General features: G+C 39.9%; 2 protein-coding genes and 1 pseudogene across 3 annotated transcripts; 2 read left to right on the top strand and 1 right to left on the bottom strand.

Annotated features, from left to right (window-relative positions):
* The first annotated feature begins 207 nt into the window (after positions 1-207).
* On the top strand, positions 208-4,758 carry LOC125246569. Its single transcript, XM_048157528.1, has 7 exons — positions 208-845; positions 2,269-2,951; positions 3,032-3,077; positions 3,187-3,278; positions 3,706-3,816; positions 4,017-4,293; positions 4,384-4,758. The coding sequence occupies exons 2-7, from the start codon at positions 2,650-2,652 to the stop codon at positions 4,585-4,587; spliced, it is 1,032 nt and encodes a 343-aa protein (XP_048013485.1). The 5' UTR covers positions 208-845; positions 2,269-2,649; the 3' UTR covers positions 4,588-4,758.
* Positions 4,759-4,907: 149 nt separating this feature from the next.
* On the bottom strand, positions 4,908-19,387 carry LOC125246567. Of its 2 annotated transcripts, XM_048157525.1 has the most exons (11): positions 19,023-19,387; positions 11,948-12,170; positions 10,112-10,187; positions 9,680-9,972; positions 9,479-9,565; positions 9,266-9,340; positions 9,047-9,121; positions 8,599-8,672; positions 8,424-8,495; positions 7,329-8,317; positions 7,184-7,228 (listed from the first exon to the last, which is right to left on the bottom strand). In XM_048157525.1, the coding sequence occupies exons 2-10, from the start codon at positions 12,071-12,073 to the stop codon at positions 8,095-8,097; spliced, it is 1,101 nt and encodes a 366-aa protein (XP_048013482.1). In that variant the 5' UTR covers positions 12,074-12,170; positions 19,023-19,387; the 3' UTR covers positions 7,184-7,228; positions 7,329-8,094. The 2 variants fall into 2 exon arrangements, with proteins under 2 accessions (XP_048013483.1, XP_048013482.1); XM_048157526.1 differs by lacking the exons at positions 8,424-8,495; positions 8,599-8,672; positions 9,047-9,121; ... (4 more) ...; positions 11,948-12,170; positions 19,023-19,387 and adding exons at positions 4,908-5,269; positions 6,119-6,245 and having other exon boundaries at positions 7,084-7,228; positions 7,329-7,432; positions 7,506-7,668; positions 7,774-8,094.
* Positions 19,120-28,000, top strand: LOC125248006 (annotated as a pseudogene).

The following is a 28,000-nucleotide window of genomic DNA, read 5'->3' as shown; positions in this document are numbered from 1 at the left end:
TTTATTTTACAAAAAGCACAACATTTTGTTTTTACTCTGAGTGTATACAAATAAAAGGAGATATTCTATAGTTTCATTTGATGTATTACTTATGTTTCTATGACAAAAAATGACGGAGTATTTTAAGTCTGTTTTGCTGCAATGTGAAAAAAAACCTGCAAAACGCGCCGGCGCGTTTTTAGACCTCAGAGTGTTAAAGATTCAGCGAAGAAATACTCAACCGTTATGGAAATTACATAGGAAATGAATACGGGTCATTTTTGACCCATGTTGCGCATTAGAAGGGGTTTTCATAGCTTGTGCATCAAAGGGTTAAAACTATGGCGTTATTTTCCTGTCAAATGTCGAGAGCGCATTATTGTAGCGCGAAAGTACATTAATATAATGCGCGAGTGAGAATCTCTTGCTCGCACGCGGAATATAATGTGCTGAGCGCGAATCTCTCTACTCGCGCGTGGAAACTGGGCGCGCGCTCTCAGATAGACGCTGCTCTTGTAAGAATTTTCTCTGGGCTCGCTCAGAAAATATGCCTGCACTTAAAACGTGTCCAGTGCAATCGCAAATCTCTCCTCTTCGCTTAAAGTAAGCGTGTATGCGCACAGACTGTGTCCCGTGCGTTCGCGCATGCCTAAGTACTCTTCTCTACGACTTATTTCTCTTTGCTCTTGGCATAAACACTGTCAAAACGGCAACAACCAATCAGAAATAGGCTTCAACTACTGACCAATGAAAACGCGACATAGTACATGGAATCTTATTGGTTGATATTGAATCGCACATGGAATCAGAATCACTTCGTTCAATCAAGACGAGCCGAGATGGATCCGCCGAATCGACGATCTCAGGTAAACTGTTTTATTTGTTTTGCTGTTAAATATGTCAAATGTATCTTAGAAATGTCTGGGAAGAGGGCGATTGGATTATTTTACATATAAATGACCTAGACTGTCTATCTACACAATCTGTATTGTAAACATTAGTACTCCAGACTCTAAAGTTATCTAAAAGGTAATGTTACAGGGCTGGATTTCCCGAAACCTTCTTAACTCTACGTCGTTTTTAAATTATACCTTAACCCCTTCAGACCTGAATTATGTGCCACTGAGCAAAAAAAAAAAAAAAAAAAAAATATCCACTTGATATTTGTTCTTCTTTAATGTATAAATGAGTCTAAAAAATATATTTGTGCAAACTCATTTTTTATTAGATTTTTTTCATGTCCACTACAATGGACACCAGGGCTCAAGCAACAAAAAAAATTGTCATATTTTAACCATACATTTCTTATGAGCTAGAGTTCAAACACAATATGTGAACCATAGCATTGAATATTTTGAAAAGGACACATACTGTAACAAAGAGAAATGCTATAAGAATGTAGAGAAAATGTAAGATGATAAGATGAATTCTCAAAAAACTTGTTTTATTATTTTTGTTGTTTGCAGGTCGTGAATGGGAATATGCGTGTGTATATGTCTGTGTGTGTTTGTTGGTGTGTTGTTTGTTTGTACTTGCTGTTTTTGATACATATATGATTGTGTGCATATAACATCAGGGCATCAGTGTGTGCGTGTGTGTGTGATTCTGTGTAAGTCTTCTGTAAGTCATTCGTAAGTAAGGTTGGTCTAGACCACTCTTAGCTATACCTTATCACTGTTGACAGTCTATACGAATATAATTCTGAAACTGTAATACACCCAGTGTTCAATTAGGATTATGGCAAAGAATAAATGCAAAGATTCACTGCTAAATTCAAATGTGCTTTTGCACTAAACCAGAGACAGACGCGCTCAACGCTTGTCATATTTCATACACAGATATCAATTTTTTTCTATTCTACTAGTAGTAAATGGTGGTGGCGGTGGGACATTCTGTTTAGTTACTGACATTCTTTCAAATATATTTCTTTGTGTTCAGCAGATCAAAGAAATTCATACTTGTTTGAAAGTACTTGAGTGGGAGTAAATTATGAAAGAATTTTCATTTTTGGACGAACTATCCCTTTAAGCAACAATAAGGTAGGCCTATAGTTCGGGGAACATGTCTAGTAAAGGTTTATCTTCATTTAAGAGTCTTTTTAGCACACTAATAGACCACGTCATCGGGAAATCCAGCCCTGGTCATTATAGTGTCTTTAAACCTGACAATTACTAGTAGTTCTGGAATTTTGTTATTCGTTGTAAGAAATACAATTTATAACTGTTATATTAAATGTCTAACATCTGCTATAGATTTTATAATGACTAGTCTACTTTTTTCCCCCTACAGATCTTGCTTAGACGACTAGTCTTGGACAGATTACTGAATAAGCTGCAGTATATTGTTAACCATTCTGCCTCAGGCCTCAACCTTGATTATCTACATTTCATTTGCACACATGAACTAATACTCATTGATGCATTAGAAGAACTTGTTATCCCAGAATGCATTGTAAATGCCCTTAGAGACCTCTGTATTTTGGTGAGAGAGCAGGTTGAAAATGAAACAAATGAAACGCTTCAAATTGAGGTGGAGGCAGTCGCAGGGGTTATGGGATGACCTAAATTCACAGTTGAAAATGAGAAGATTAAGTCCTTGCTAGACATTCAGCTGCCCGTCCCTTGCATAGCCAAACTGTTAGGAGTTAGTGAAAGTACAGTTTTCCGTAGGATGAGAGAGTTTGGACTGTCTGTGTCAGACTCCTATAGTACAATAGGTGACCAAGAGCTTGATATGTTAGTGACCAACATCAAGTCTCAAATGCCTCATGTGGGCTATAGATTGATGATGGGAAGGTTGAGATCTTTAGGTTACAAGATACAGTGGAGCAGACTGAGGGCATCTATGCACAGAGTAGATGCAGTTGGGATTTTTTCCCGCATGACACAGCTAGGCTGTGTAGTGAGGAGAAAATACTCTGTCAGGGCCCCTCTCAGTCTAGTGCATGTGGATACCAACCACAAACTGATAAGGTAGGTTTCTAACATTTTTGTACAATTGTACATGAGACTGCAATAGAAATAATTAATAAAATTTGTTTTCTTCCAACTAGATACAACATTGTCATATTTGGGGGCATTGACGGTTTCTCCAGAAAGGTAATAAGATGTGTTTGTATGTTTATAATAATACTGTCATTACATATTTTGTTGTGATATCTACTGTCCATTCCAAGTAAACATTATGTTATGGATTTGCTCTCTTTAGATAATGTACTTGGATGCAGCTAACAACAACAAGGCATCAACTGCCTTTACCTTCTTTTTACAATCCATTGAGAAGAATGGTGTGCCTTCAAGGTAATTGCTAGTAAAACTGTATTTTTTTTTTATATTGTACATTATAGTACATTTGAACCCATAGTGTGCTACAAGTGGTAACTAAATATATTTTTAAATACAGATATAGTATAAAAGCACATTTAAGTTCATATTTAATGGTGTCTCAAAATAGCACAGGTGAGTACACTTAGATGTTCTTAAGATTATCTTAAGAAGTACTAAAGAAGAATTTTTAGTAAATAGAGCACTTTAAGTACATTATAGAAATGTTTTTTTTTTACCTGGGCTATCATACTGAGAGACTAACACAATACTGAGACTAACATTTCCTTACGTGTTACATAGAAGAAAGTAAGTCATGCAGGTTTGGAACAACATGAATGAAAAATTAACTTATTGGCTAAACTGTTAAACCGATTGACTAATCTTTTACATTATTGCAAAGGGTTAGAGGTGATCAAGGAGTTGAGAACCTCGACATTGCACGCTTCATGTTCACTGTAAGGGGAACAGACAGAGCAAGTTTCATTTCTGGGAAAAGCGTACATAACCAAAGGTAAAGTAAGAAAATGCAGGTTGTAGGATAAGATGATTCGTTAAATTTGTTTATTTTCTGAAGCCATGCTATATTTAAATGTAGAATACCCTTTTTTTTTTAAATTATAGTCATGATTAGACATTTCAAGCTATTTTACATAATATTTAGCTCCATTTGTGTTCTTAAGAATCACATAGTAATCATTCTTCCTGTTACAGAATCGAACGGCTCTGGCGTGATGTGTGGACAGCGGTGACTACCACATATTACGATACCCTCCATGGTCTTGAAGAAGATGGCTTGCTGGACATCTCAAACACACTACACATTTTCCTTGCCCAGTTTGTGTTTCTTCCCCGTCTCCGCAAAGACTTGCAGACATTTGCTGAGGGCTGGAACCATCACCCTCTCCGCACTGAGGGAAATATGACCCCACATCAGTTGTGGGAGGTGGGACTTATGCAAAATAGCATCAGTGAGCTTGAAAATTTAGAGGTATGAATGAGTTTTATTTCTCTAACACAAATAATGTTTCTTAGAGGTTGCTTATTTGACTAAGAATTTTAATTGATTACATTTCCCTAGGATGTAGAGGACTGTGACATGGACTGGGAAAGTGCCATTTTCCATGAGGAACCATTAACAGCATTTGGAGTTGTGGTTCCAGAACTCCTCCCCCCTCTAAATGAACAAGAAATGAGAAGCCTCCAAGCTGCTGTTGACCCTACAGTGACATCACACTCGAATGGTAGAGACATCTATATTCAGTGCTTTGATATTTTTCACTGACAAATTATGAATACGCTTAATCTATTGTCCTTTGCTTGTTCATATCTACTTGAGATGGAAACATGTATTTTCCAAATAGACTTTATTGAACATAAGAAAAAAAAAAAATTCAAATACAGTGAACTTATTGTAAGATTCAATATCACTCTCTTTTAGGGTGTTCACCCTAAACTAAAACTGTAGTGATTGTCACAAAGAAGTATGTGGTGCTGAACAGTGTTTGTGGAATGCTTACCATATGACAGCTTAAACTCTTTATACTAACATTTTTATCAACTTGAAACTGTAATACACTGTCATACAAGCAATAAATTCCTGGCAAAGAAATTGTGTCCATCGTTTCTAAACTTAATACATTTCCATGTTAAACTGAAAATCTTGTGCAGCTAAACCTTCAGAAATTCCTGGCCAAGAAAGAAACCCTCCATCAACACAGTTTTGAAGTCTTCATACTTTGACATGTGTTTAACAGGTAGCATAATTGTATTGCTGCATGCTGCCACAGTTGGATAACATATCCTATGCTCATTATATTCTGCATCACAGTTATGGTTGAATTGCACTGTGATTTTGAAATGTGCCTTCTCTTGAGACAGAATAGGAATGTGTCCCTGTCCTGTCACCCACTGAAGGAAGGTCTTTGGAGTCATGGGGAGAGTACCCACACCAGAAGTACTGTCATCTGAAAAACAAATTGCAAATGAGTAATTATTAAACTTGATGGCAGATTTTGTCTTTAATAAACATCAGTCCATCAATTCCATCTTCCATACTGCTTTACTATACATAGTCATGGAAGTGCTGAAAGCAACCAAACATCCCACTACCGAAGAAAGGGAAACATCCTGAACAGGTGGCGAGTAACAACAAACTGGGGTGCATTTCCCGAAGCCAACAAATCAGCGAAACTTGTGACCATAATTGTCTAACTGTGCTTTTGGGAAACGCATCCCTGTTCAGTTAAAGCAGGGGTGGTGAACATTGATCCTGGAGGGCCACTGTCCTGCAGAGTTTAGGCCCAACCCTGAAAAAACAACTCACCTGTCTGTAACTTCAGTAATCCTGAAGACCTTGATTAGCTTCAGGTGTGTTTAATTACGGTTGGAGCTAAACTCTGCATTACAACAGCCCTCTAGGATCAATGTTCCTCACCCCTGAGTTAAAGGGATAGCTAAATAAAAAATCTGTCATTATTTACTCATCTTTTAAAACCTGTTTTTACTTTAAAGAAAAGTTTGTTTTATATAATGACAGTGAAGAATGCCTCTTGTGCAGTATTTTCCTAAAGTAATTTAAATTCTCACATAAAGAGGAAGACTTAGATTGTAGTTTAATAAGGAATGTGGTGCAGAATTGTTTTTATGATACTTGCAAGCCCGTTGTCAGAATTCATTGTATTGATAAGAGCAGCATTAATCTGCACATTGTGTTCTAAGCCATGCAAGTTTAGAATGATGTGAAGGTAAGTAAATCACTATTTTAGTGTGAATTTTACATTCACTTTTAAGACTTGTAGTTTTAGTGTTTTTACTTTGCTCCTGTTCCTGAAGAAGGTCTTGCAGATGGTTCATCATGGCAACCTCGACCTGTTCTCTGTATGAGCCCTTTTCACTGAACTCTGCCTGGCAAATGGAAATGACGAAATCTGCATCCACAACCTGTTAAGTAAATGTTGAAAAACAATGAAGAAAAATTTTCAAATTAAAGCCTAGTCTTATCTAGAGCAGTGGTTCCCAAACCTGTTCTGAAGGACCCCCAGCACTGCACATTTTGTATGTTGCCCTTATCTAACACACCTACCTCAGGTCTTGTAGTCTCTACTAATGAGCTGATAAGTTGAATCAGGTGTGTTAGATGAGAGAGACATCCAAAATGTGCAGTGCTGGGGGTCCTCCAGGACTGGTTTGGGAACCACTGATCTAGAGCAGTGGCTCTCAACTTGTCCTCAGGACACACTGCACATTTTGTATGTTTCTCTTATTTGACACAGTTCAGTTCATGGAACTCTCTCCTAACAAGCTGATGATCTGAATCAGATGTGTTAAATAAGGGATACATACAAAATGTGCAGAGCAGTGGCTCCAGAGGACTGCTGAGAAACACTGATCTATACACAGTTCACATCTGGTCTCCTGGCATGTGTTTGTGCTCCCTTATAGTTTTAAAACTATTAGAAGCTGCACTGTGTAAATTCTGTCACTAACCCACCCCAAGTTAGTTGATCAGATACAAAATAGATAAATAAAAAATGTTATGAAAGTATAATAAGGCAGTTTTACAATTGCAAGGAAATTAGCCTACAAATATTGATGGTTTCTGCATGTCCTAATAATAATAATAATAATAATAATAATAAATACAGTGGCAAGCAGCAATGATGGGCTAAAACTCCAGTGCCACAATTCCTGAAGCCAGTTGGTGGCACTATGATTGTGAACCACAAAAGCCACATCTATGTGGTACTACTACTACTACTACTACTACTAATGTACTTACTGCCGTTTCTGTCCCAGGAACAAACAGAGGCTGACAAATTTCTGGGTGTTTTTCCATAAGACCACCAAGGCCATAAAGCTGCAAACCCTTCCTGATCTCTTGCAGCATAGGGATCAACTTAAGAGTGGCATGTAGGATAATAGCTCTGGAAAAATAGCATTGTGAGAGACAAAGTTATGCACACAAATGAATTTAATTCTGCCAAACCTCACTCAAATTAATATTCTTAAACAATTCCTACATACCGGATAATTTCATCCTTCTTCTCTAAGCTGACTACGCCGAGATACCCACAGCTCAAAATGTCTTCTGTGAGCTCTGTAATTGAGCTTTCTGTAGCTGATTCAACCTGAAATAATTGTGCATATATTTAAAGGTCTTCATCAAAAAACGGTCTATCATAATCATCTAAATAAAAATACCTGTGCTGTAAGATCACGATAGTGCCCATTTCCCAGATCATTTTTTTCTAGGTGTGCAAACTCTAGAGAGCCACTACACAGGACCTTATAGCACCAATGTGCAAGGAAGTTTGGGGCTGGGCCACCCTGGGCCAAGCTGACCGCCATTATTTCTCCTATAGTCCTGAATAAGCAAAATAATTTTTCTTTAGTTTTTTTCACATAGTAAACATTTAATAACAGAAGGTGAGATTAAATTTATTGTCTTATAAAGTATCAAAATACATACTTGAAATGACCTTTGTCCAGATCAGACAGAGAATACTTTGGTGCTCCCCCCTCAAAAAAACGCCCTTCAATGCCTCCGATCATTTCTTAAATGAGAAAATGGTTATTGTAACAATTCTGCATGACTTGTAAAAGTTTATCACATGTACAGCACCAGCCATTCCCATTTGAAACCCAGCTCTGCTTCAGATCATAGTTCTACTAATTTTTAACGCATAACTTCAGATGTGTCAAAAATAGAGAAACTTTAAAAACATGCAGTGATCGGGAAACTCCAGGAATATTTGGAAAAACCCTGATCTACAATATATTTTTATTCATGTTATGCAATCATGCCTGTCAGAAATTCCTTGCTCAGTGCCCCAGTGTCTACTCCAGCTTCACCTATAAAGGCAACTTTCAGTTTGTTAATGGGAGATGACTTTTTTTGCCTCTGCCACTGCACAAGGCCCCTCTCCAGCATGTTTTGTCTCGATACGGTGATGTCAAATCTATGCCCTTCTGTAATTACGGCTGCACTGATGGTTTTGAGAACATCTTCAAGGCTAGGTAAGACAAGAAAAATACAGCTAAAATATTTAATACTATTAACTTCTGTAATAAATGTAAAATTGTATATCTAAGTTAAAATTTAAAAAAATATAGTCATACCTTTCGATTTTACAGCCAAATGGTTCAAAAACATCTTCCAGATCAGAAATCGGTGCTTGGGAATTCTCCAAACTGCATGCAACAGAATAAAACAACAAATTAAAAATACTGACCACTAAATTAATTAAATCCATTTTGTTAGGAAATTTTTTTTGCAATTCTTGAATTAAGTTACCTTTCACCACAAAAGCTGGCATGAATTTCTAAATAATCCATTGGAAAATTATTTAGACACAGTGGACAGGCAGCCTAAAAACACAATAATACAATCAGCCAATAAAACAAATTACCACTAAAAAATTTTTATATATATCACTTAAAGCTAAAATGCATATTATTTTCGATGTTAAAAAACTCATACTCACATTGTCATATGTAGATACTATAAATATGAAATTCATTAGCTGATTTCTTTGCTAACTGTACACATTGTCTCTTTAATGCTAAATAAATATTATTATTGCTATATTTATTTTAAGTGACCTGTCCATCTACACACAACAAATGAGTTTGAGTTTGTTTGTATGTTCATACAGTGGTACAAATAATCACACACTTCAGCTTTAATGAATAAAGAACTCTATATGCAGGGTAGTGGTCTGGCAGTATTGTTCATTTGATACCTCATTGTTTGATTTATTAGTGCTAGTGCTGGCTTCTGCTGAGGACAATCCAGCAGTAGTGGGTACAGAAAAAGACTGCAATGAAAACATATGTATTAAGAGAGTCATCAGCAAGTCAATCAATCCACCACTAAATATCATGAAAATAAATACATTAAACATATAATCAGTGTTAGGTAGTACTATATATTGCTAAAAGCTTTATTGTTAATTTGATACCTCGGAATTTAATTTATTAGTGCTAGTGCTGGCTTCTGCCGAGGACAATCCAGCAGTAGTGGGTACAGGAAAAGACTGCAATGAAAACATATGTATTAAGAGAGTCATCAGCAAGTTAATTTATCCACCACTAAATATCACAAAAAACCAAACAAATTAGAATTAGTGTTGGGTAGTACAATTTTGTGGTAAATGCTATTGTTAATTTGATACCTCGGAGCTTGCTTTACTAGTGCTGCTGCCACCTTCTGAAATGGGTTTTGGTAATGCTGATCCATTGAATACAGGAAGAGGAGAAGACTACAATGAAAATATAAGACATATAATCACCTTTCAAAAAACATGACAACATTTTCCATTAAAGAACATTTAAATGTTACAGTGAGGTTAAAGTTTTCCTAAAAATGTAATTACCCTTCCAGAACTAGTGGTATCATCCTCGGTGGACAATTCAATAGTACTGCATGACTTAACATGCATAGCCAAGATCTGTAGGGGCATGGACAAGCTGCAGTTTTGGCAGGTTGCTTTTGGCATTTTCTGAAATTCTTCGGCATCTGAAGGAAGAGGCATTGTATCTAGCTCCTCTTGAAGAGGAACTATAAACATGGTAATCTTTCCACCTCCACTTGATGATTTTAAATACTGGCCATTATAGCCATCAGCTTCTGGTGGGACAATCATCAGTTTTCGCTGTCCTGACCCACCTTTAAAGACAACAAATCCAACTATATACTACTGAGGTTCTTACTCGTTGTCACACAATAACATGTTGTAATTTTTTCACATTTATAAATTTAGAATACAATTTAGAATTTAGAATATATTTATTCTAATCTTAATTACCAAGAGCCTTGTACAGGAGCCATCCTCCAGTGAGTTTCATAAGTTTTGGATAGTGTTCCATCAGTTGCCTTGTTATCTGCACAAAAACAGATTTCTGGGTAACCAAAACATTCAGTAATACTCCTACATTTATTTCAAAAGCAGACATACTGAACACAAATGTTAAAAATTAATAGAATGTTAACAGTACTTTCAGTACATTACAACTTTAAAACTTTTTAATATACTAAAATTTATCTGCATACAATAAGTGGCGGTTTCCCGGACAGAGATTAAGCCTAGTCCTAAAATAAAATGGCCCTTTAAATTATGGTTTAAAATAGTCCTGGTCTTAGTCTAGTCCAGAGTTTAATAAGCTAGCTAATTTCCTGGAGGTTGATTTAACAGCATTGTTTTTGGTTCAAATGTTATTGCTTCATTTTAAATTGACTTGAAATGGTTACTAGAACTCACTTGATGTTTTCATTTTGAAATAATGTTTCAGTCAAGTAACCCAATCAAACAGGACTTTCACTTCCCATCATGCTTCCCACCAGCTGAAGTGGGAGAGTAAATGTTGAAAAAGTGTTATTTTATGCAGTTTTTAGAAAGATGAGAATATGGAGAGACTTCTTACTATTTAATGTTCAATTATGTAAATGTTTTTGTTATGTTAGTGTTTTTTGGAGATTACCGTTGTGGTGAAGTGTAGAGCTTGTGCTTGGGTTGAGGACCTGCTAACAAGCATTGCCTTTTTTATATAATGAAGCAACTACTATATGATAGTCCTTTAGATCAAACCAGTATCATTTCTAGACTGCCAACACTGATCATCACGTGAAAATAGTTATGTTTAGTTTGTTGCTATGTAAAGGACAAAACAAAAGCCTTAATAATCATATGATTATTATATATATATATAGAATTATTCTATTTAAAATAATTAATTACAAACAGATTTCCATGCATTTATTTTTTTCACAGCTGGAGTATTTTGCATGCTTTAAAATAAATGTCTCTTGTTTAGTTATGTTTTTATATTGGAGTCTTTTTTGCTGCAATTGTTTTCCTTGGATTTGCTACTCAGTTCCCTGCAATTTAAGCTTTTCTTGGTTCATTCCATGTTTTACAGGCAACCTATCTCATGCTAATTCAGATTAGCACAGTTGGTTTTAAATTAATCTAGTTTATTTTAATTCTGGACTTCATAGTCCAGGTTTTAGTAATCTGTACTTAATCTGTGTTTCAGAAAGCCATTTTTTAAACCACAATTAACTATTCTAGATTAAGGCTTATCCTGGTTTAATTTAAACCCTGTCCGGGAAACCGCCCCTAAGAACCTGATAATGTGCTATAATCTGAATAGAATTCACAATGGAATGCAAACAATACTGTAGCAAAATCGATTTTAAAATTAAACGGTTATATTTTTTATTTAATTAAACTTTATATTAAGTGGCCTTAACTACTATGTACTTACATCAAAAAATAAGTACAACGTACTTATTGGGTTCATATTGAATTGCAAAACACATTTGCAGCTATTGAGGTGGAATACGGGTAAGGTTAGGGAAAGCTTTGGTGGTATGGGTAGGTTTAAGGGTAGGGGTAAGATGTAAGGGATGGGTCAACAGTGTAATTATAAATGTAATTACAGAAATTAAATACAGATGTAATTACATGCAGGTCTTTTTAAAATATAAGTACAATGTAAAAACATGTATGTACACAATAAGTGCACTGTATCAAATGATTAATTTAAATGTAAGTACATAGTAGTTAAGGCCACTTAATATAAAGTGGGTCCAATTAAACCTTCATTTTGATCAAGCTCAATTATGTCCTTTTCTAATTTACCTCAGAGTGGTCAGCATCTTCAGATAATTTAACTGTACGCCTTCCCATTCCAGCAAGGAAAAGTGTAAAATCCTCTGATGGTTTTGGTGTCTTTTCCACATTCTTATTTACTAAATAGAACTGCATGGAAAGAGTCCTGCTGCTGGTGTTGACCACTTTACAGGGGGATCGAAACCTTTTTCGTCCCTTTTGAGATCCCTTTAAAAAATATCCTGGGAATGATCTGAAAAATTCAAAACATTGTATATAGTTTACTCATTAAATAATATCATGTGATTTTAATAGCCTAATAACAGAGACTAACAGATATGAATTTATACATGATAAATTGAGTGCTTACATATCAGTTGTCAACTGACCATTTAACTAAACAAAACATATTCATATGCTAGCTAAACTAGAGATTAGAAGACAAATTACAATCTTTCCTAAACATAAATAACCTGGTCATTTCTCTCTGCACTGGTGTCTGCTGCTGCTGAGCAGGTGAGGGCTGCTGCTGCGGAGCAGGTGAGGGCTGCTGCTGCTGCGGAGCAGTTGTTTGAATCTGCCCTGTCTGTAGCTGGCTGTCTGATCTTATCTGATCACTTATCAATGTTATGAGATGACGAGTTGCTTCATCAATGATGGCGGACTGGAATAGTAATACAGTATACAACATTTTAGATTTTTAAACCATAACATTTTATCTGGTAGATCAATCTTTATATTCTGGTAGATCAATCTTTATATTCCATTAAGGGTTTTAGCTTTGTAAGGCACTGTATCTGTGTTTTTTTTTTTTTTTTTTTTGTCCAATACAAATAACCTGGTACTTAATCAATCTCAATACTATGTTACCAATCAACATCAACAAAAGCCACCTTAACACTACAAAAGGTGTTACCTACATCTGACATGGCGTTTATGTTTATTTATACTGACTGCTTGATGCTCATGTACATGTATTTACACAAATTTGGATAATGTAATTACCCTAAATAATCAATAACAAGAACTTAGAGGCTAAATAAAGCTAAAGAAAGAAAGAAAAAGACTGTGATAGTACATTCAGAATTCATTTAGTAAACAACTCCAGTGTTCTCCTTGGTGAGTATCAAAATGCCTCTGATTGGCCAAAGCTGCATTAATTAAGCTCAACAGAAAGTGCGTGATTGGTTATAACACTCAACGCTGCAATCCGCGATAAAGAAAATCTAATGCAGATGACACTTTTCATTAATTTCACATCACTTCATTCGTGACAGCCATAATAGATATAGCATAATTTTTCTGGGGCATTATGCCCCTTATCTCGAAATTAGGGGGGCATTTTGTTCAGATATGAATGATCTCGCTACATACTTAATGTTTTGGTGAGATTGCACGAGACAAAGTGTTAATTATCAGACGTAAAATATTATTTTTGCCTTTTGGAATCTGCATTCAAATCCATTTGCCTCAAAAATCTCACTTTCAATGGGCATGGCACCTGTAGTGTGAACAATGTGGTTGTGTAGATAGACAGTCTAGGTCATTTAGTAATTGCACAGGAAGATGTTACCACCTGCTGGGCATTGCTGCCTGTCGCACCTCCTCCAGTGCCCATGGGTCAGCTGCAGGGTCATCAGCCAGAAACCACCATTCACCAACGTTTCGCTCCTTTAATTCTGGAACGTCTCCTGGTGGCGGAGCAGTGACAGGGACGTCTCCCTGTCACCCCCTGCAGCTGGTCGCTGTTCTCCCTGCAGCTGTTGTCTGGGGTTAGGTGTTCTTCCCCCAACACATATCATTCCTCCTCAGCCAGAGCCAAAAGCTACCTTTCTCTGCCTCCTCTGCCAGATCCTTTGTTGCCCTCCTTAACCTCCCTCCAGTCACTCCTACTTCCCTCAAGAGGCGTATGGTTGACAACCCAATGAAGCCTCGGCATCCGACCTCCACTGGGTAGATGTTCGTCTTCCAGCCAGCCTCCCGGCACTCGGCAGCGAGTTCTGAGTACCTAGCCTTCTTCCGTTCGAAGGCGGCCTCGATTCCCTCCTCCATCGGTACAGTAAGCTCAATGAGGTGTATAGACCTTGTCTTAATTGACCACACCACTATGTCTGGCCTGAGAGATGTGGTGATGGTTATCTCCGTTGGGAACCGGAGCTGCCTTTCCAGGTCGACTCTCATATTCCATTCCTGGTTGGGGGAGAAGGGCCTTGCTGTTTCTCTTGGTCTGGTGCTTCTCCTTACTCCTCCTTCCGACACAAAGATGGTGGGGTCCTCTGCTGGTGGTGGTTGTTTACTACCCTGTCGACACTCCTCCAGTACTTCGGCAAGCTTTCTCAGGACCTGATCGTGGCGCCATCTGTAGCGTCCCTGTGAGAGAGCGATCTTACAGCCTGACAAAATGTGCTGGAGACTTGCGTTGGGGGCATTGCAGAGTACACAGGATTCTTCATTCCCAAACCACTGTTGGAGGTTCCGCGGGCAGGGAAGCGTGTCGTAGGTTGAACGGATAAGGAAGCTAAGCCTTGCCTGTGGGATCTTCCACATGTCTGACCAACTGATGTTCCGGTTCATTATTCCCTCCAGGTTGTCCAGCTTCCTTGTCGACCTTGCGACACGGCCTTGATTTTGTAGCGATCTTCCTCCATCTTCGTCACCTCTGCTACCACCATCTCCTTCCTTTGCTTGCGGTTGGCCTTGGACCAAAAGCATGGCGTCTCTCCCCATCCTATCCCTGCTCTTCCTGCCTGAACTCTGCCCATGATCTCCCGGTGTTGTAGCCGACCGACAGCTTGATCGACCTCAGTTTGGGCATTCCACTTGCGGCCAGTGGGAACCTTGACATTTGCATTCCTCACTGACTCGTCTGTGGACTCCCTCAGCTCGAGGACCAACCTGGTCTTTTCCTGCATGTAGCCCAACTGTATGGACTGTAGCGGCAGCTGCAGCATATTTTTTCCAAAGAGACCGGTTTCGGATAGGCACCGTGGCAACCCCAACCACTTTCGGATGAATGAGTTGGCTTTTCCATCCATCTTACTTACGGTTGATGAGGGAATCTCACTCATTTTCAGGGGCCACATTACCCTCCTGTAGAGTGTAAACTGGTAGCACCAGACCTTATACTTCCCAGGGAGTTGGCTTTGATCGATCCTTGCCAATCCGTCAGAGAGCTGCTTCATGACGATTTTCCCCATCTGTTTGTCAGATAGGTCTGCGGTGTACTGCCTCCCCAGGCTTTTGATGGGTTGCTCTGATAGGAGTGGAATTTTTTCCCCTCCAACGACGAAGGTGGTATTGTCATTTCTGACTCCTCTTCTGAGGGACAAGCTCCGGGACTTGGAGGGCTTGATCTTCATTCTTGCCCATGATATCAATTCGTCCATCCTCTTCAGCAGTCTTGATGTACATGCTGCAGTTTGAAGGAGGCTGGTGACATCATCCATGTAACTCCTCAGTGGAGGAAGCCTCTTACCAGTTGGAAGTTTGGTCCCCCCGACCATTTGCCTTGCCCCGATGAGGATTATCTCAAATGCTGCTACAAACAGTATTGGAGATATGGAACACCCCATCGCGATTCCTACTTCGAGCTGCTGCCACCCGGTGGTAAAGTCCTGGAGGGAGAAACACATCTGCAAGTTGCTAAAATACTGAGCTACCAAGTTCTTAACGCAGGTGGGCATATGGAAAAATTCCATGGCATAGTTGACCAGCTGATGCGGGACTGACCCGTACGCATTGGCAAGGTCGAGCCAGATGACATGCAGGTCAGTTCTTTCCCGCTTAGCCTTCTGGATTTGGTCCCAGATCATAGTGGAGTGCTCTACACATCCTGGGAAACCTGGAACTCCTGCCTTCTGGCAGTTGGTATCAACATAGCCATTCTCGATCAGATAGTTGGTCATCCTCCTGGCTAGCACTGAGAAGAAGATCTTTCCTTCTACGTTCAGTAGTGCAATGTTTCGGAATTGGCTAATGTCTTTGGAGTTCGCTTCCTTAGGGATGAAGACTGCTACCGCTCTTTGCCACTCCAATGGAATGATTTGCTTTTTCCAGGCAGTTCTCATCAGATACCATAGCAGCTCTAGTACCTTGGGGCAGTTCTTATAGAGCTTGTAGGGGAACCCCATTGGGCCCAGGTGCAGAAGAGGACCTTGCCTTTTTCACGACTTGCCTGACTTCGCTGAGCTTGAGGGGCATGATGTTGAACTCAACTGTCGGCTTTGCCGGCTGGGGTACGTATCCTGGAGTTCCTAGAGGGACACTCCTTTGTGGATCGCTGTACTGCTCTTTGACATGCTGTTCCAATTCCTCCCTGGTAGTTTCTAGCTTGCCGCTCTTCTTTTCCTCCAGTAGCTGTCTGGCATGCTTGAAGGGATCCTTGAAGAAATTGGCACGCTCTTTCTGCTTCCTCTGGCTGCGCTTGCGGATGCGTTCTGCTCTGCGAAGCCCGGCTAGCCTTTTCCGGACCTCCTCCCACAGGACTTTCAGACCCTCTCTCTCTGCGTGGGTTGCCTTCCTCCAGTTCTTCCGGAGTTGCCGACGCCTTTGCACGAGTTGGAGGATTTCCCTTTCCCTCCTTCCATTCTCTCTCCTGGCTGTCCTCTGTTTGGGGACAATTTCGCCGAACCTGTCTTTACAGGTCTGGTATATTATGTCTCCAATCAGGTTGAGCTTTGTCTCGGCCCCTCCACGCAGTGATCCCTCTAGGGTCTTGGTCAGGTCCAAGTCCAAATTGCGCCATGCCTCTGCTTCATTTGACTTTGGCCACTTCAGCTTACTCCTTCTGGTTGGTTCTTTGGTCTCTTTATTGGGCTCTGTTCTGTCTGACGTGTTGAGGACTGGGACTTCGTGCTCACGTAGGGGCTCAGCCTCCACCAGGGGACCTTCCTCTGTGATTCTTGTGCCTTCAGCAACGTTAGGTCCTTCGGCTCTGTGGTTTTTTCCCTGGCTTTTGGTCCTTCTTGTCTCACCTGCCGAAGCAGTGCAAGGTTGCTGTTGGCCTTTCTGTCCACACTTTGCTTTCCCCTGGTGGATCCGTAAGCCTCTAAACGTGGTCACTTTCTCCCATCCGCATGCACACTTTCGGAGGATCTTCTCCTCATTTACTGGAGTTCTGGTATTCTCGTTATCCGTATTCATTGCCGTCGTCACCGTGTAGTCTGTCCTGTTGGGCCCATCTTTCATCCCACCTCTCGGAGGGCCCGCGGGTTGTTTCTCATTATGTTCCTTTGTAGTTAGCGTTGGGTGTCTCTCTCGCAGAAGACTAGTGGGTTAGGTAACTAACCACCCACTCCCGGTGCGGTCTTTCCCTGCTGCCATCCAGTCTTTCCTGGCTGTCCTCCAGTCTTCCCTGGACTCCAACTGCCCTATTCACAGTAGTCACTGGGTTCGCCAGAACTTCAGTAATTGCACAGGAAGATGTTACCACCTGCTGGGCATTGCTGCCTGTCGCACCTCCTCCAGTGCCCATGGGTCAGCTGCAGGGTCATCAGCCAGAAACCACCATTCACCAACGTTTCGCTCCTTTAATTCTGGAACGTCTCCTGGTGGCGGAGCAGTGACAGGGACGTCTCCCTGTCACCCCCTGCAGCTGGTCGCTGTTCTCCCTGCAGCTGTTGTCTGGGGTTAGGTGTTCTTCCCCCAACACATATCATCCAGAGCCAAAAGCTACCTTTCTCTGCCTCCTCTGCCAGATCCTTTGTTGCCCTCCTTAACCTCCCTCCAGTCACTCCTACTTCCCTCAAGAGGCGTATGGTTGACAACCCAATGAAGCCTCGGCATCCGACCTCCACTGGGTAGATGTTCGTCTTCCAGCCAGCCTCCCGGCACTCGGCAGCGAGTTCTGAGTACCTAGCCTTCTTCCGTTCGAAGGCGGCCTCGATTCCCTCCTCCATCGGTACAGTAAGCTCAATGAGGTGTATAGACCTTGTCTTAATTGACCACACCACTATATCTGGCCTGAGAGATGTGGTGATGGTTATCTCCGTTGGGAACCGGAGCTGCCTTTCCAGGTCGACTCTCATATTCCATTCCTGGTTGGGGGAGAAGGGCCTTGCTGTTTCTCTTGGTCTGGTGCTTCTCCTTACTCCTCCTTCCGACACAAAGATGGTGGGGTCCTCTGCTGGTGGTGGTTGTTTACTACCCTGTCGACACTCCTCCAGTACTTCGGCAAGCTTTCTCAGGACCTGATCGTGGCGCCATCTGTAGCGTCCCTGTGAGAGAGCGATCTTACAGCCTGACAAAATGTGCTGGAGACTTGCGTTGGGGGCATTGCAGAGTACACAGGATTCTTCATTCCCAAACCACTGTTGGAGGTTCCGCGGGCAGGGAAGCGTGTCGTAGGTTGAACGGATAAGGAAGCTAAGCCTTGCCTGTGGGATCTTCCACATGTCTGACCAACTGATGTTCCGGTTCATTATTCCCTCCCAGGTTGTCCAGCTTCCTTGTCGACCTTGCGACACGGCCTTGATTTTGTAGCGATCTTCCTCCATCTTCGTCACCTCTGCTACCACCATCTCCTTCCTTTGCTTGCGGTTGGCCTTGGACCAAAAGCATGGCGTCTCTCCCCATCCTATCCCTGCTCTTCCTGCCTGAACTCTGCCCATGATCTCCCGGTGTTGTAGCCGACCGACAGCTTGATCGACCTCAGTTTGGGCATTCCACTTGCGGCCAGTGGGAACCTTGACATTTGCATTCCTCACTGACTCGTCTGTGGACTCCCTCAGCTCGAGGACCAACCTGGTCTTTTCCTGCATGTAGCCCAACTGTATGGACTGTAGCGGCAGCTGCAGCATATTTTTTCCAAAGAGACCGGTTTCGGATAGGCACCGTGGCAACCCCAACCACTTTCGGATGAATGAGTTGGCTTTTCCATCCATCTTACTTACGGTTGATGAGGGAATCTCACTCATTTTCAGGGGCCACATTACCCTCCTGTAGAGTGTAAACTGGTAGCACCAGACCTTATACTTCCCAGGGAGTTGGCTTTGATCGATCCTTGCCAATCCGTCATTTATATGTAAAATAATCCAATCGCCCTCTTCCCAGACATTTCTAAGATACATTTGACATATTTAACAGCAAAACAAATAAAACAGTTTACCTGAGATCGTCGATTCGGCGGATCCATCTCGGCTCGTCTTGATTGAACGAAGTGATTCTGATTCCATGTGCGATTCAATATCAACCAATAAGATTCCATGTACTATGTCGCGTTTTCATTGGTCAGTAGTTGAAGCCTATTTCTGATTGGTTGTTGCCGTTTTGACAGTGTTTATGCCAAGAGCAAAGAGAAATAAGTCGTAGAGAAGAGTACTTAGGCATGCGCGAACGCACGGGACACAGTCTGTGCGCATACACGCTTACTTTAAGCGAAGAGGAGAGATTCGCGATTGCACTGGACACGTTTTAAGTGCAGGCATATTTTCTGAGCGAGCCCAGAGAAAATTCTTACAAGAGCAGCGTCTATCTGAGCGCGCGCCCAGTTCCCGCGCGCGAGCAGAGAGATTCGCGCTCGGCACATTATATTCCGCGCGCGAGCAGAGAGATTCGCGCTCGCGCATTATATTAATGTACTTTCGCGCTACAATAATGCGCTCTCGACATTTGATAGGAAAATAACGCCATCATCTTCTTAAACTGCATCACTATTGCTCTGGAAAGACCCACTATACAGCCACCTGTAAGTTTGCTTTAGTGAAATCTCATCCTTAATAGTCAATTTGAATTTAATATTTGAGATTTTCATGCTTATTGGATGTATGATACATTCTGTTTTTCGTTTCAGGAGAGAATGTTTCTCAGTATTTCAAATTATATTTTCACTGTGAGTTTTGTTGCTGAAATGACTGTGAAGGTATGATTTTGTTTTTTCTAATGTACAAAGAGTGTTCATTCCACAAAACAATCACATTGATGTGGTATGACTTGTGTTAAAGGTGGTGGCCCTTGGCTTCTGCTCCGGGAAGCACAGTTATCTGCAGAGCACCTGGAATGTTCTGGATGGGGTGCTGGTCTTTGTCTCTCTCATTGACATTCTGGTCTCTCTGGCTTCCACTGGTGGAAACCGAATCCTTGGCATCCTGAGGGTTCTTCGCCTGCTGAGAACTCTGCGGCCACTAAGGTGAGTCAGCGAAAGGTCCCAACGTGCCTGTCTGAGGCACGGTCAATCAATGAAATCCGCTATACAGTCATTGCTCCTGTTAGGAAATAAACTGAAGGTCAGTTGTGTGGTTGCATTATCTCCCGAGCCTACACGCTAAAAGCCCCTTCTCACTTACCGATTCAACAAAAGTCTATTATCCTTGAGTTTGTTTTAGAGGTAAGACCAAGCGGTGGTTTATCAATCTTAAAGGTCACCCAGTCTATTGTACCATTACATAAATGTTACTGCAATCCAGACAGACTGAAATAGGTTGTGTCTTTGTTTTTCACTTAAATAGAGTGATTAGTCGTGCTCCTGGACTGAAGCTGGTGGTGGAAACGCTAATAACGTCCCTGAGGCCCACTGGGAACATTGTGCTGATCTGCTGTGCCTTCTTTATTGTCTTTGGCATTCTTGGAGTTCAGGTAATTGCCTCAACCACTACACAATACATGCTTTTCAACAAAAATATGAGGGTTTTTTTTTTTTTAGATAACACAGCATTGATATTATCTATCACAAGCTCTTCAAAGGAAAGTTTTACCATTGTGAAGGTGCTGACACCAAAAACATCACCAATATGGTCGAATGTAAAGATAAAGGTTACAAATGGATTCGGAGAAAGTACAACTTTGACAACTTGGGACAGGTAACTGTTATTCACTAGACATTATTCATTGGTTTGGACACATTGAATCATAATAAAGTGATTGGCTGAGTGAGGTCATGTTGCCTTTTCATTTTTATAGGACCTTCAGAAAACATTTTCTGCTGTAATTTGTTTGAAATGATTCCCAGACTGTCATTATGAGCTCTGTTACTGCACTGAATAAATGATGGTTTTAGCCGTTTACTGTTTCTCTTCCGCAGGCTCTCATGTCTCTGTTCGTGCTTTCCTGTAGGGACGGATGGGTCAATATAATGTATGACGGGTTGGACGCTGTCGGGGTGAACCAGCAGGTTTGGATCTGCTTTGCTCATTCTGGCCGGTGCTGTTTCCGTATTTGTAAATTCACATAACTTTTGTAATTTGTCATATGATGGATGTGTCCTCTCTCTACATGTCCTTCACGCCTGCAGCCTGTGCGCAATCACAACCCCTGGATGCTCCTCTACTTCATCTCTTTCCTGCTGATTATCAGTCAGCTTTTTTGTGCTGAACTTGTTTGTGGGAGTGTTGGTGGAGAACTTCCACAAGTGTTGTCAGGACCAGGAGGAAGAGGAGGCGCGTATGCGTGAGGAGAAGAGGCAGAAACTGCTGGAGAAAAAGCGCATGAGTAAGGAGAATTGCGGGTCTGGTCGGTAGTCTATTTTTCTGAGCACTGCCTGCTTCCAGAGCCTGAGAGAGAAAGCTAGAGAAAGATTTTTTTTTATTATTATTTTTAAAAACAAGCAGTCATAAGGCTGAGTACATTAAAAAAACGTGCACATTTTGGCACAAATTTGATGTCAGCCTTGGATTGTGATGGACTGCAGCATGTTCCTGCATGAGATGCAACACCAAATTCTGCATGACAAGCTAACAGGGGAAGTTTGCACAGTACATATGGGGTCAGCATCAAGGCCAAAGCAGCAGAGCGTCCTGCTATGAATATATAATAGAAGAGAGTTTTATTTTAAACAGAAGATTTTACTTAACGTGTTAATTTAGTGTTCATTTTCCTTCCATCAGAGCAAATCAAGATTGTAATACCAAGTAGGGTGTAGAGTCAGCGCATCTCACTAAACCAAACTTACTGAGAACAAAGTGAGCAAGAAGCCATTCGCACATCCGTGCATGCAAAAGCGGTTTTCAAGGTTTACGACTTTGAAACTTGAAAACATGCTTTTAATACTGTAGAAGCATTGCACAATATGCAGCGTAATGGCCAAAGATTTCAGTCTGTATGTATACTTGTATGTGAACGGCCACCAGGTCTACACTAATGTTCGTAAGTTTGGGGTCAGCAAGATTTTTCAAAAGAAGTCTTTTAGGCCCACCAAGGCTGCATTTATTTGATCAAAAACAGTAAAAACAATAATACTGTGAAATATTATTACACTTTGAAATAACTGTTTAACTAATATTTATTTTAGAGCACTGAACTCAAACATATGTAAAACGACATCAAGGAAAGTTACATCATATTATCCAGTTGAGAGATCCGAAACAGTTAGTTGGTTATGGTCTGTCTGTCTGTCTTTATCAGTTTGGCACACTGAGGGCACTATTAGTGTTGTCTGGTCCACTTCTGTGAGCATTAAGGACTCTGAGAAAGCAGGCCATGATTTTACGTGACTAAACCAATAAATGTGTAGAAGTGTTTTCTTGTTTAAGCACCATACCTGCCAGGGCAAAGCTTCCTGATAAATGATCTTTAGCATAAAAGCCAAAAGTTTTATCTAGGTTTGTCACACTTGGCTCCTCTAGCCTTTACTGCAGTCAGGGGATTAATCGTGTATGTGAGTCCATAGCAGTTGAGTTTTATTTCTCTAGATCTATTCAAAGCCCATCAATGCATTAATCTGGGATAGATTGAAGGTCGTCTCACAAAACAGTGAGTTTAGAAGGACAGGAAAGAAAAGAAGGCAAATATTTGAATACATGGTGTTTCTTGAACTTTGGCCATGTGGACATTAAGAAAATAGTTTTGTAGAACACATTTGTCATAAATCGCAAGAGAATTGTGTTTTTTATCAAGCATTAAAAATGTCCACCGCATCTGAATCACGTATTGTGTTAGCATTCTTTGATGGAAATGACATTTTTAACATTTTTTTATTAAAATGGCATACTCATTTGAGTTTGCTAATTAAATGGCTAGCATTTTATGCATCCTAAACACAATGAAAATATTTTCACACTTTTGCATAATTTGACACAATTTTAATGGAAAAATATTATGCTTACAAGTGAGATTTAGCTCAATGTTTCACTCAACTATACACTCAGTATTATTTCATCATTATTTCATGAATAATCATTTCCATACAATAAATCTTGCAATTGTTTATTTCACATTTGTTTAGATGATCACATTTGGGATATAAATGACATAAACCCCTGGGACACAAAGGTGCCTGAAGTTGAAGAAACATCCCTATATACAACATATCCAAATAACATCTGTATCTGTCCATTATCCAGACTCACATGGAATCTGCTTCCACAGAAAGCTCAGTGGATTGCCTCAAAATTGGAATATCGAAGTTGTACCACTCTTGAGCTCATTTATGAAATATTTAGGCGAATAAAGCGTCATTAAGAGTACAGTAAGTTCAACTCATTTTATATTCTGCAGAATACAGCAGATTTTTCCCGAATTCAGAGCAGAAAATGTGGGAAATATCCACAGATTCCATCTGGGCCTGCCATTATCCCATCATATTGAAAAACAGGCTGTTTCTGTGTGCAACTGTAAAAGACTTTCAAGGTGGTCATGAGAGTCGTATCCAATATATCACACACAGTTCAACTAATCGATAAACAGTCACCTCTAAGCTCTCCTTGGTAAACACTCAATATGTCCCCATCACCTGAGCTACTCGCAGAAGTCCTTTCATATGTTCTCCCACACACTGCCATGTTTACAACGGCATGTTCACCAAAGCAGCATGCTTGAAATCCACGAAGGCACAAGTGCTGCATGAGAGGACTGTTAACGGATAGTATCGCAATAATAGCATAGTGATGGCAAGATAAAGTACTGGTCCTCTCTGCAGCAGTCATCCCCTTATACCCAGTGCCTTTTGCCTCTGCATCAGTGATTTGGTTTATCTGCATTTACCCTGCACTGACTCTTCTGTGCTGTCTGTCTGTCTGTCTGATTGTATCAACAGAGGCCCAGCAGAGACCGTACTATGCAGATTACTCTCCAGCCCGGCTCTACATCCACACACTGTGTACCAACCACTACCTGGACCTCTTCATTACTGGCATCATCTGCATCAATGTAGTCACTATGTCCATCGAGCATTTCAATCAGCCACCTGTGAGTCTGTGAACTACCATTGCATGAAGTTACATTTTATCATTGAAACCAAAAGTAACTTATTTTTGTGAAATGTTCTGCTTGGAAAGCATTTGTGCTCTTTCATTAAAATAAATGGCACCTATTTTTATATAAACGCAAAGGCATTTGTGCATTATTAAATGTGTTTTAAGTGTCCATATGCTGCTTTACTATAAATTGTACTACATGTAAAAATTAAAAATGAAATAATTTCTCCTATCTTCCACAGTACCTTGAAGAGGCATTGAAATACTGTAACTATGTCTTTACCGTCATCTTCATAATTGAGGCTTTGCTCAAACTTGTTGCATTTGGTTTTCGGATTCTTCAAAGACAGGTATTGTTGCCTAAATGACTCTAATGTGAACAGAATATAATGTGAATACCCTCTACATAAGTTTAACAATGGATGCATGAATGCAAATCTGTATTGTACTAAAGAAGTTTCTGGAAGTTAAATCAGTATTCTTAAGGGCTTATTAGGGTGCACCTCAGTATACTAACTATATACATTACATTCTCATTACCAATTTTTTTCTAATAAGCCATCTTATTCTAATTCTAATCCTGATACTATACTTAGGAACTATGAGGAGTATGTCAGTCCTACCCCTCATACTCTTTGTGCAGTGGATAAAATTTGTTCTGTATCCGTAGTCTTGCTGTTGTAAGTGCTTAACCCGATAAAGTTAATTAAAGACTCTATCAGCTTCGTGTACAAAAACATGAGATCATGATCCCTGTTGTTTATCAATAATCCCACATTAGCACATGTACAGGTGCAATCAACCATATGTTGTTGTATTTGCAATATGCTTATAAATCTGTGTGTGGTTTGTTTGCTCAGCTTGCTTAATGTTCAGACACCGATTAGCTAAATTACACTCTTTGCTGGATGTAGTATTTTAATTGTATGATGCTTTAATGTGCTGGCAGATGGATCCAGCTGGATCTAGCCATAGTCCTGCTCTCTATCATGGGCATCACACTTGGAGGAGATCAAGATGAACTGCAGCGCTGCCAATCAACCCCACCATCATCCGCATTATGAGGGTGCTGAGAATAGCTAGAGGAACTGCAGTTTTTTTAAGCTTCTTTTGTTTTTTTCCCCCAAACCATAAATGTATTAGTGTGGTCTATTACAAATGGATGTGTTTTGGATATGGGTTTGTTCTGTGCTCTTGCCCAACAGTACTGAAGCTTTTGAAGATGGCTACAGGCATGAGAGCCCTGCTGGACACAGTAATGCAAGCTTTACCACAGGTACCTAATGTTATGTGTTTTTATATTCATTTATTTGTTTATTCATCAATTAATTAATTAATATAAATGTGTTATTTTTATAAAAATATTTTATAGCATTTTTTCCTTTTCTTTTTTGCTTTTATGATATTATTTAACATGGCCAGATACATTAGGTTATACCAATGTGCTTTTAAAACTATATTTTTAATATGTTGTATTATAAATATTATGTATTATATATTTTAATATTATATATGGGTCAATAACGTGAGGGGTATTTTTTTGTCTAAAAGCCTTAATAATAATAAAAAAACAAAGATATGACATCCAAAGTGTGTAAGGTAGTACAACTAGATGTCTTTTATTGAATCCAAAAGGTTTTAATTATATTTTGTTACATATAAAGGTATTTTAAAGTTTTTGAAGTGCATACGGTTTAACCATCCAAAGGCCAATACAGTCATTTCATTTGTGATTAAAATATCTTAAAATGTGATAAATGTATATATTTTTTATTCTGGCATGTTTTTATAACATCATATCAACATAGTGCAACATGGTATTAAAATGATGTGTAGAAGTCGTTGCTTTGTTATGAGAAAGAATGTCCAGAAAAATTTATTTCATTGATGTCATTCGGAGCAACCAATATAAAGGGAACATTCTGGATCAAGTTATGCGGTCAATATCATGTGACAGGACGTGACATCATTCAGTCACCTGCAAAGGACCACATGATTGTGAAGCAAAGTAACTAACTCTCTCTTAACTAATAGAAAAATTCCATGTTTTCACTCGCTCATACGCATGTCCCGAAACATCAGGTCATTTGGTTCAACCGCTATAAAACATGGAAAATGTTGCACTAAATATAAAAGGTTTGATTGTCCTTTTGCTTGCTAGCTAGATATCAGTCTGTTAGCATTGTCTGAAAATATTGTCATTCGGTTTAACCAAAAGTGTCATTCGGTAAAACCGAATTTTTTGTTAAAACAAATTACTTTTTTGGTGACAAATTTTGCCAATCTTGCAAAAAAAAATTACAAAAGCAGTGTTAATTGATTATTAAAAAAAAACAATTAATTTTGAAGTTTTATTCAGTGTCAACAATGAAATTATATCTCCATTATGTTTTTTTACACTTTTAAAAACCATATTTCGTCAAAGACCCGTATATATTGTAATTCAAATACATACAGTTTATATTAATAGAGACAAAATATTTTTGCAGTGCATACAGTATGCCGTTGTGTGTATGTGTGGATGTTTGCTTTAGAGAGATGCAGGGATGGAGTGCACAATTGCATTTGTTTGTGTCTTTGTGTGGATATGTAAGACATGGGGGAGGACAGAGAAAAAGTTGGAGATAAAGTATCTATAACACAATGCTACTCCCCATGATTGATTGTTTAATAACATACTGTGATAATCCGCTTTCTCTCTTTAGGTGGGAAATCTGGGCTTGCTGTTTATGCTCCTCTTCTTCATTTATGCGGCAACTTGGCGTGGAGATTTTTGGGAAACTAGGTCAGTGCTGCAATCCTGCTCACTGTTCATACTGAGCTCTCCATTTCACAGTTTTAGCGGCTTTGCTCTACCTTAGCTGCCACTCTCATTTTTAGGTCGGAAATGCTTCAATTTGGTCCCCATGGGCATGCTTCTCTCACAGTTTTAGAGCTCTTTTTAGTCTACAGTACTGTCATTTTGGAAGAAGAACCTAAATTAGCGCTGTTGATCTTTGGAGCTTGCTCCTGCAATGGTAGCATATTTATGAGATAGCCTCTAGGCTCAAAGAGACATTTCTATGCTACTTATATCCCCTTGAGAGGCCTCTGGAACACAAATGACAGGATTATGCTTTCTCTTAAAGGGCAAGCACTCTGATTACTTTCGTTAGCCTTCAACTTTAAAATCATTGCTAATTATTGTGTCAGACGTGTCTGGGGGTAACGGCTCATTTGCTTCTTTAATGATAATACCGAGGACTCTGTCAGGTTATCTTCACTTTTAGCAACACATTCAGTGATAATCTGGGAGTCTAGCTGTGCTTTTTGTGTGTAAGATGTTTAAAAGTACTTGACGCTTGTTAAACTTGACTACCAATATTTTCATCTAGAATGCACTGACAAAACCCATGTGAAGGACTAAGTCGATATTCTACGTTTGAGAACTTTGGATTTGCCCTTTTAACGTTATTCAGAGTATGGACGGGGGACAACTGAATGGCATAATGAAGGTACTATAACGCAGAAGAGTTTTTCATTGTTCTTCTGTAACTGTATTGAGAGAGCTTCACAGGTGCAGGTTTAGTCATTAACATGTTGCATATGTGCAGGACACTCTGCGAGAGTGCGATCAAGCAGAGAATAAGAACTGCGTCCCCTATCTGCCTCTGGTCTCCCCCATCTACTTCGTCACCTTTGTGCTGATGGCTCAGTTTGTGATGGTTAACGTGGTGGTGGCTGTATTGATGAAACACCTGGAGGAGCGCAAAAAGAACGCTAAAGAACATGCAGAAATGGACGCTGAGATTGAGACGAAGATGAAAATGGCTCAGCGCTCAGCACGTCTCAGCAGGGAGTTCTTCAGAACCTGAAGGCAGGGCAACTTATGTTGGACCACGCCCAGATTCACCCAGAGAGGTATACATGCCCTGGTTTGCCTGAATTACTCATGAACAAACATGTATTTATGTAATTG

The sequence above is a fragment of the Megalobrama amblycephala genome, linkage group LG15 (genome assembly GCF_018812025.1).
Source record: "Megalobrama amblycephala isolate DHTTF-2021 linkage group LG15, ASM1881202v1, whole genome shotgun sequence".
Lineage (NCBI taxonomy): Eukaryota > Metazoa > Chordata > Actinopteri > Cypriniformes > Xenocyprididae > Megalobrama > Megalobrama amblycephala.
Note: the sequence above shows the minus strand (reverse complement) of the source record. Positions and strands in the feature narration are given on the sequence as shown.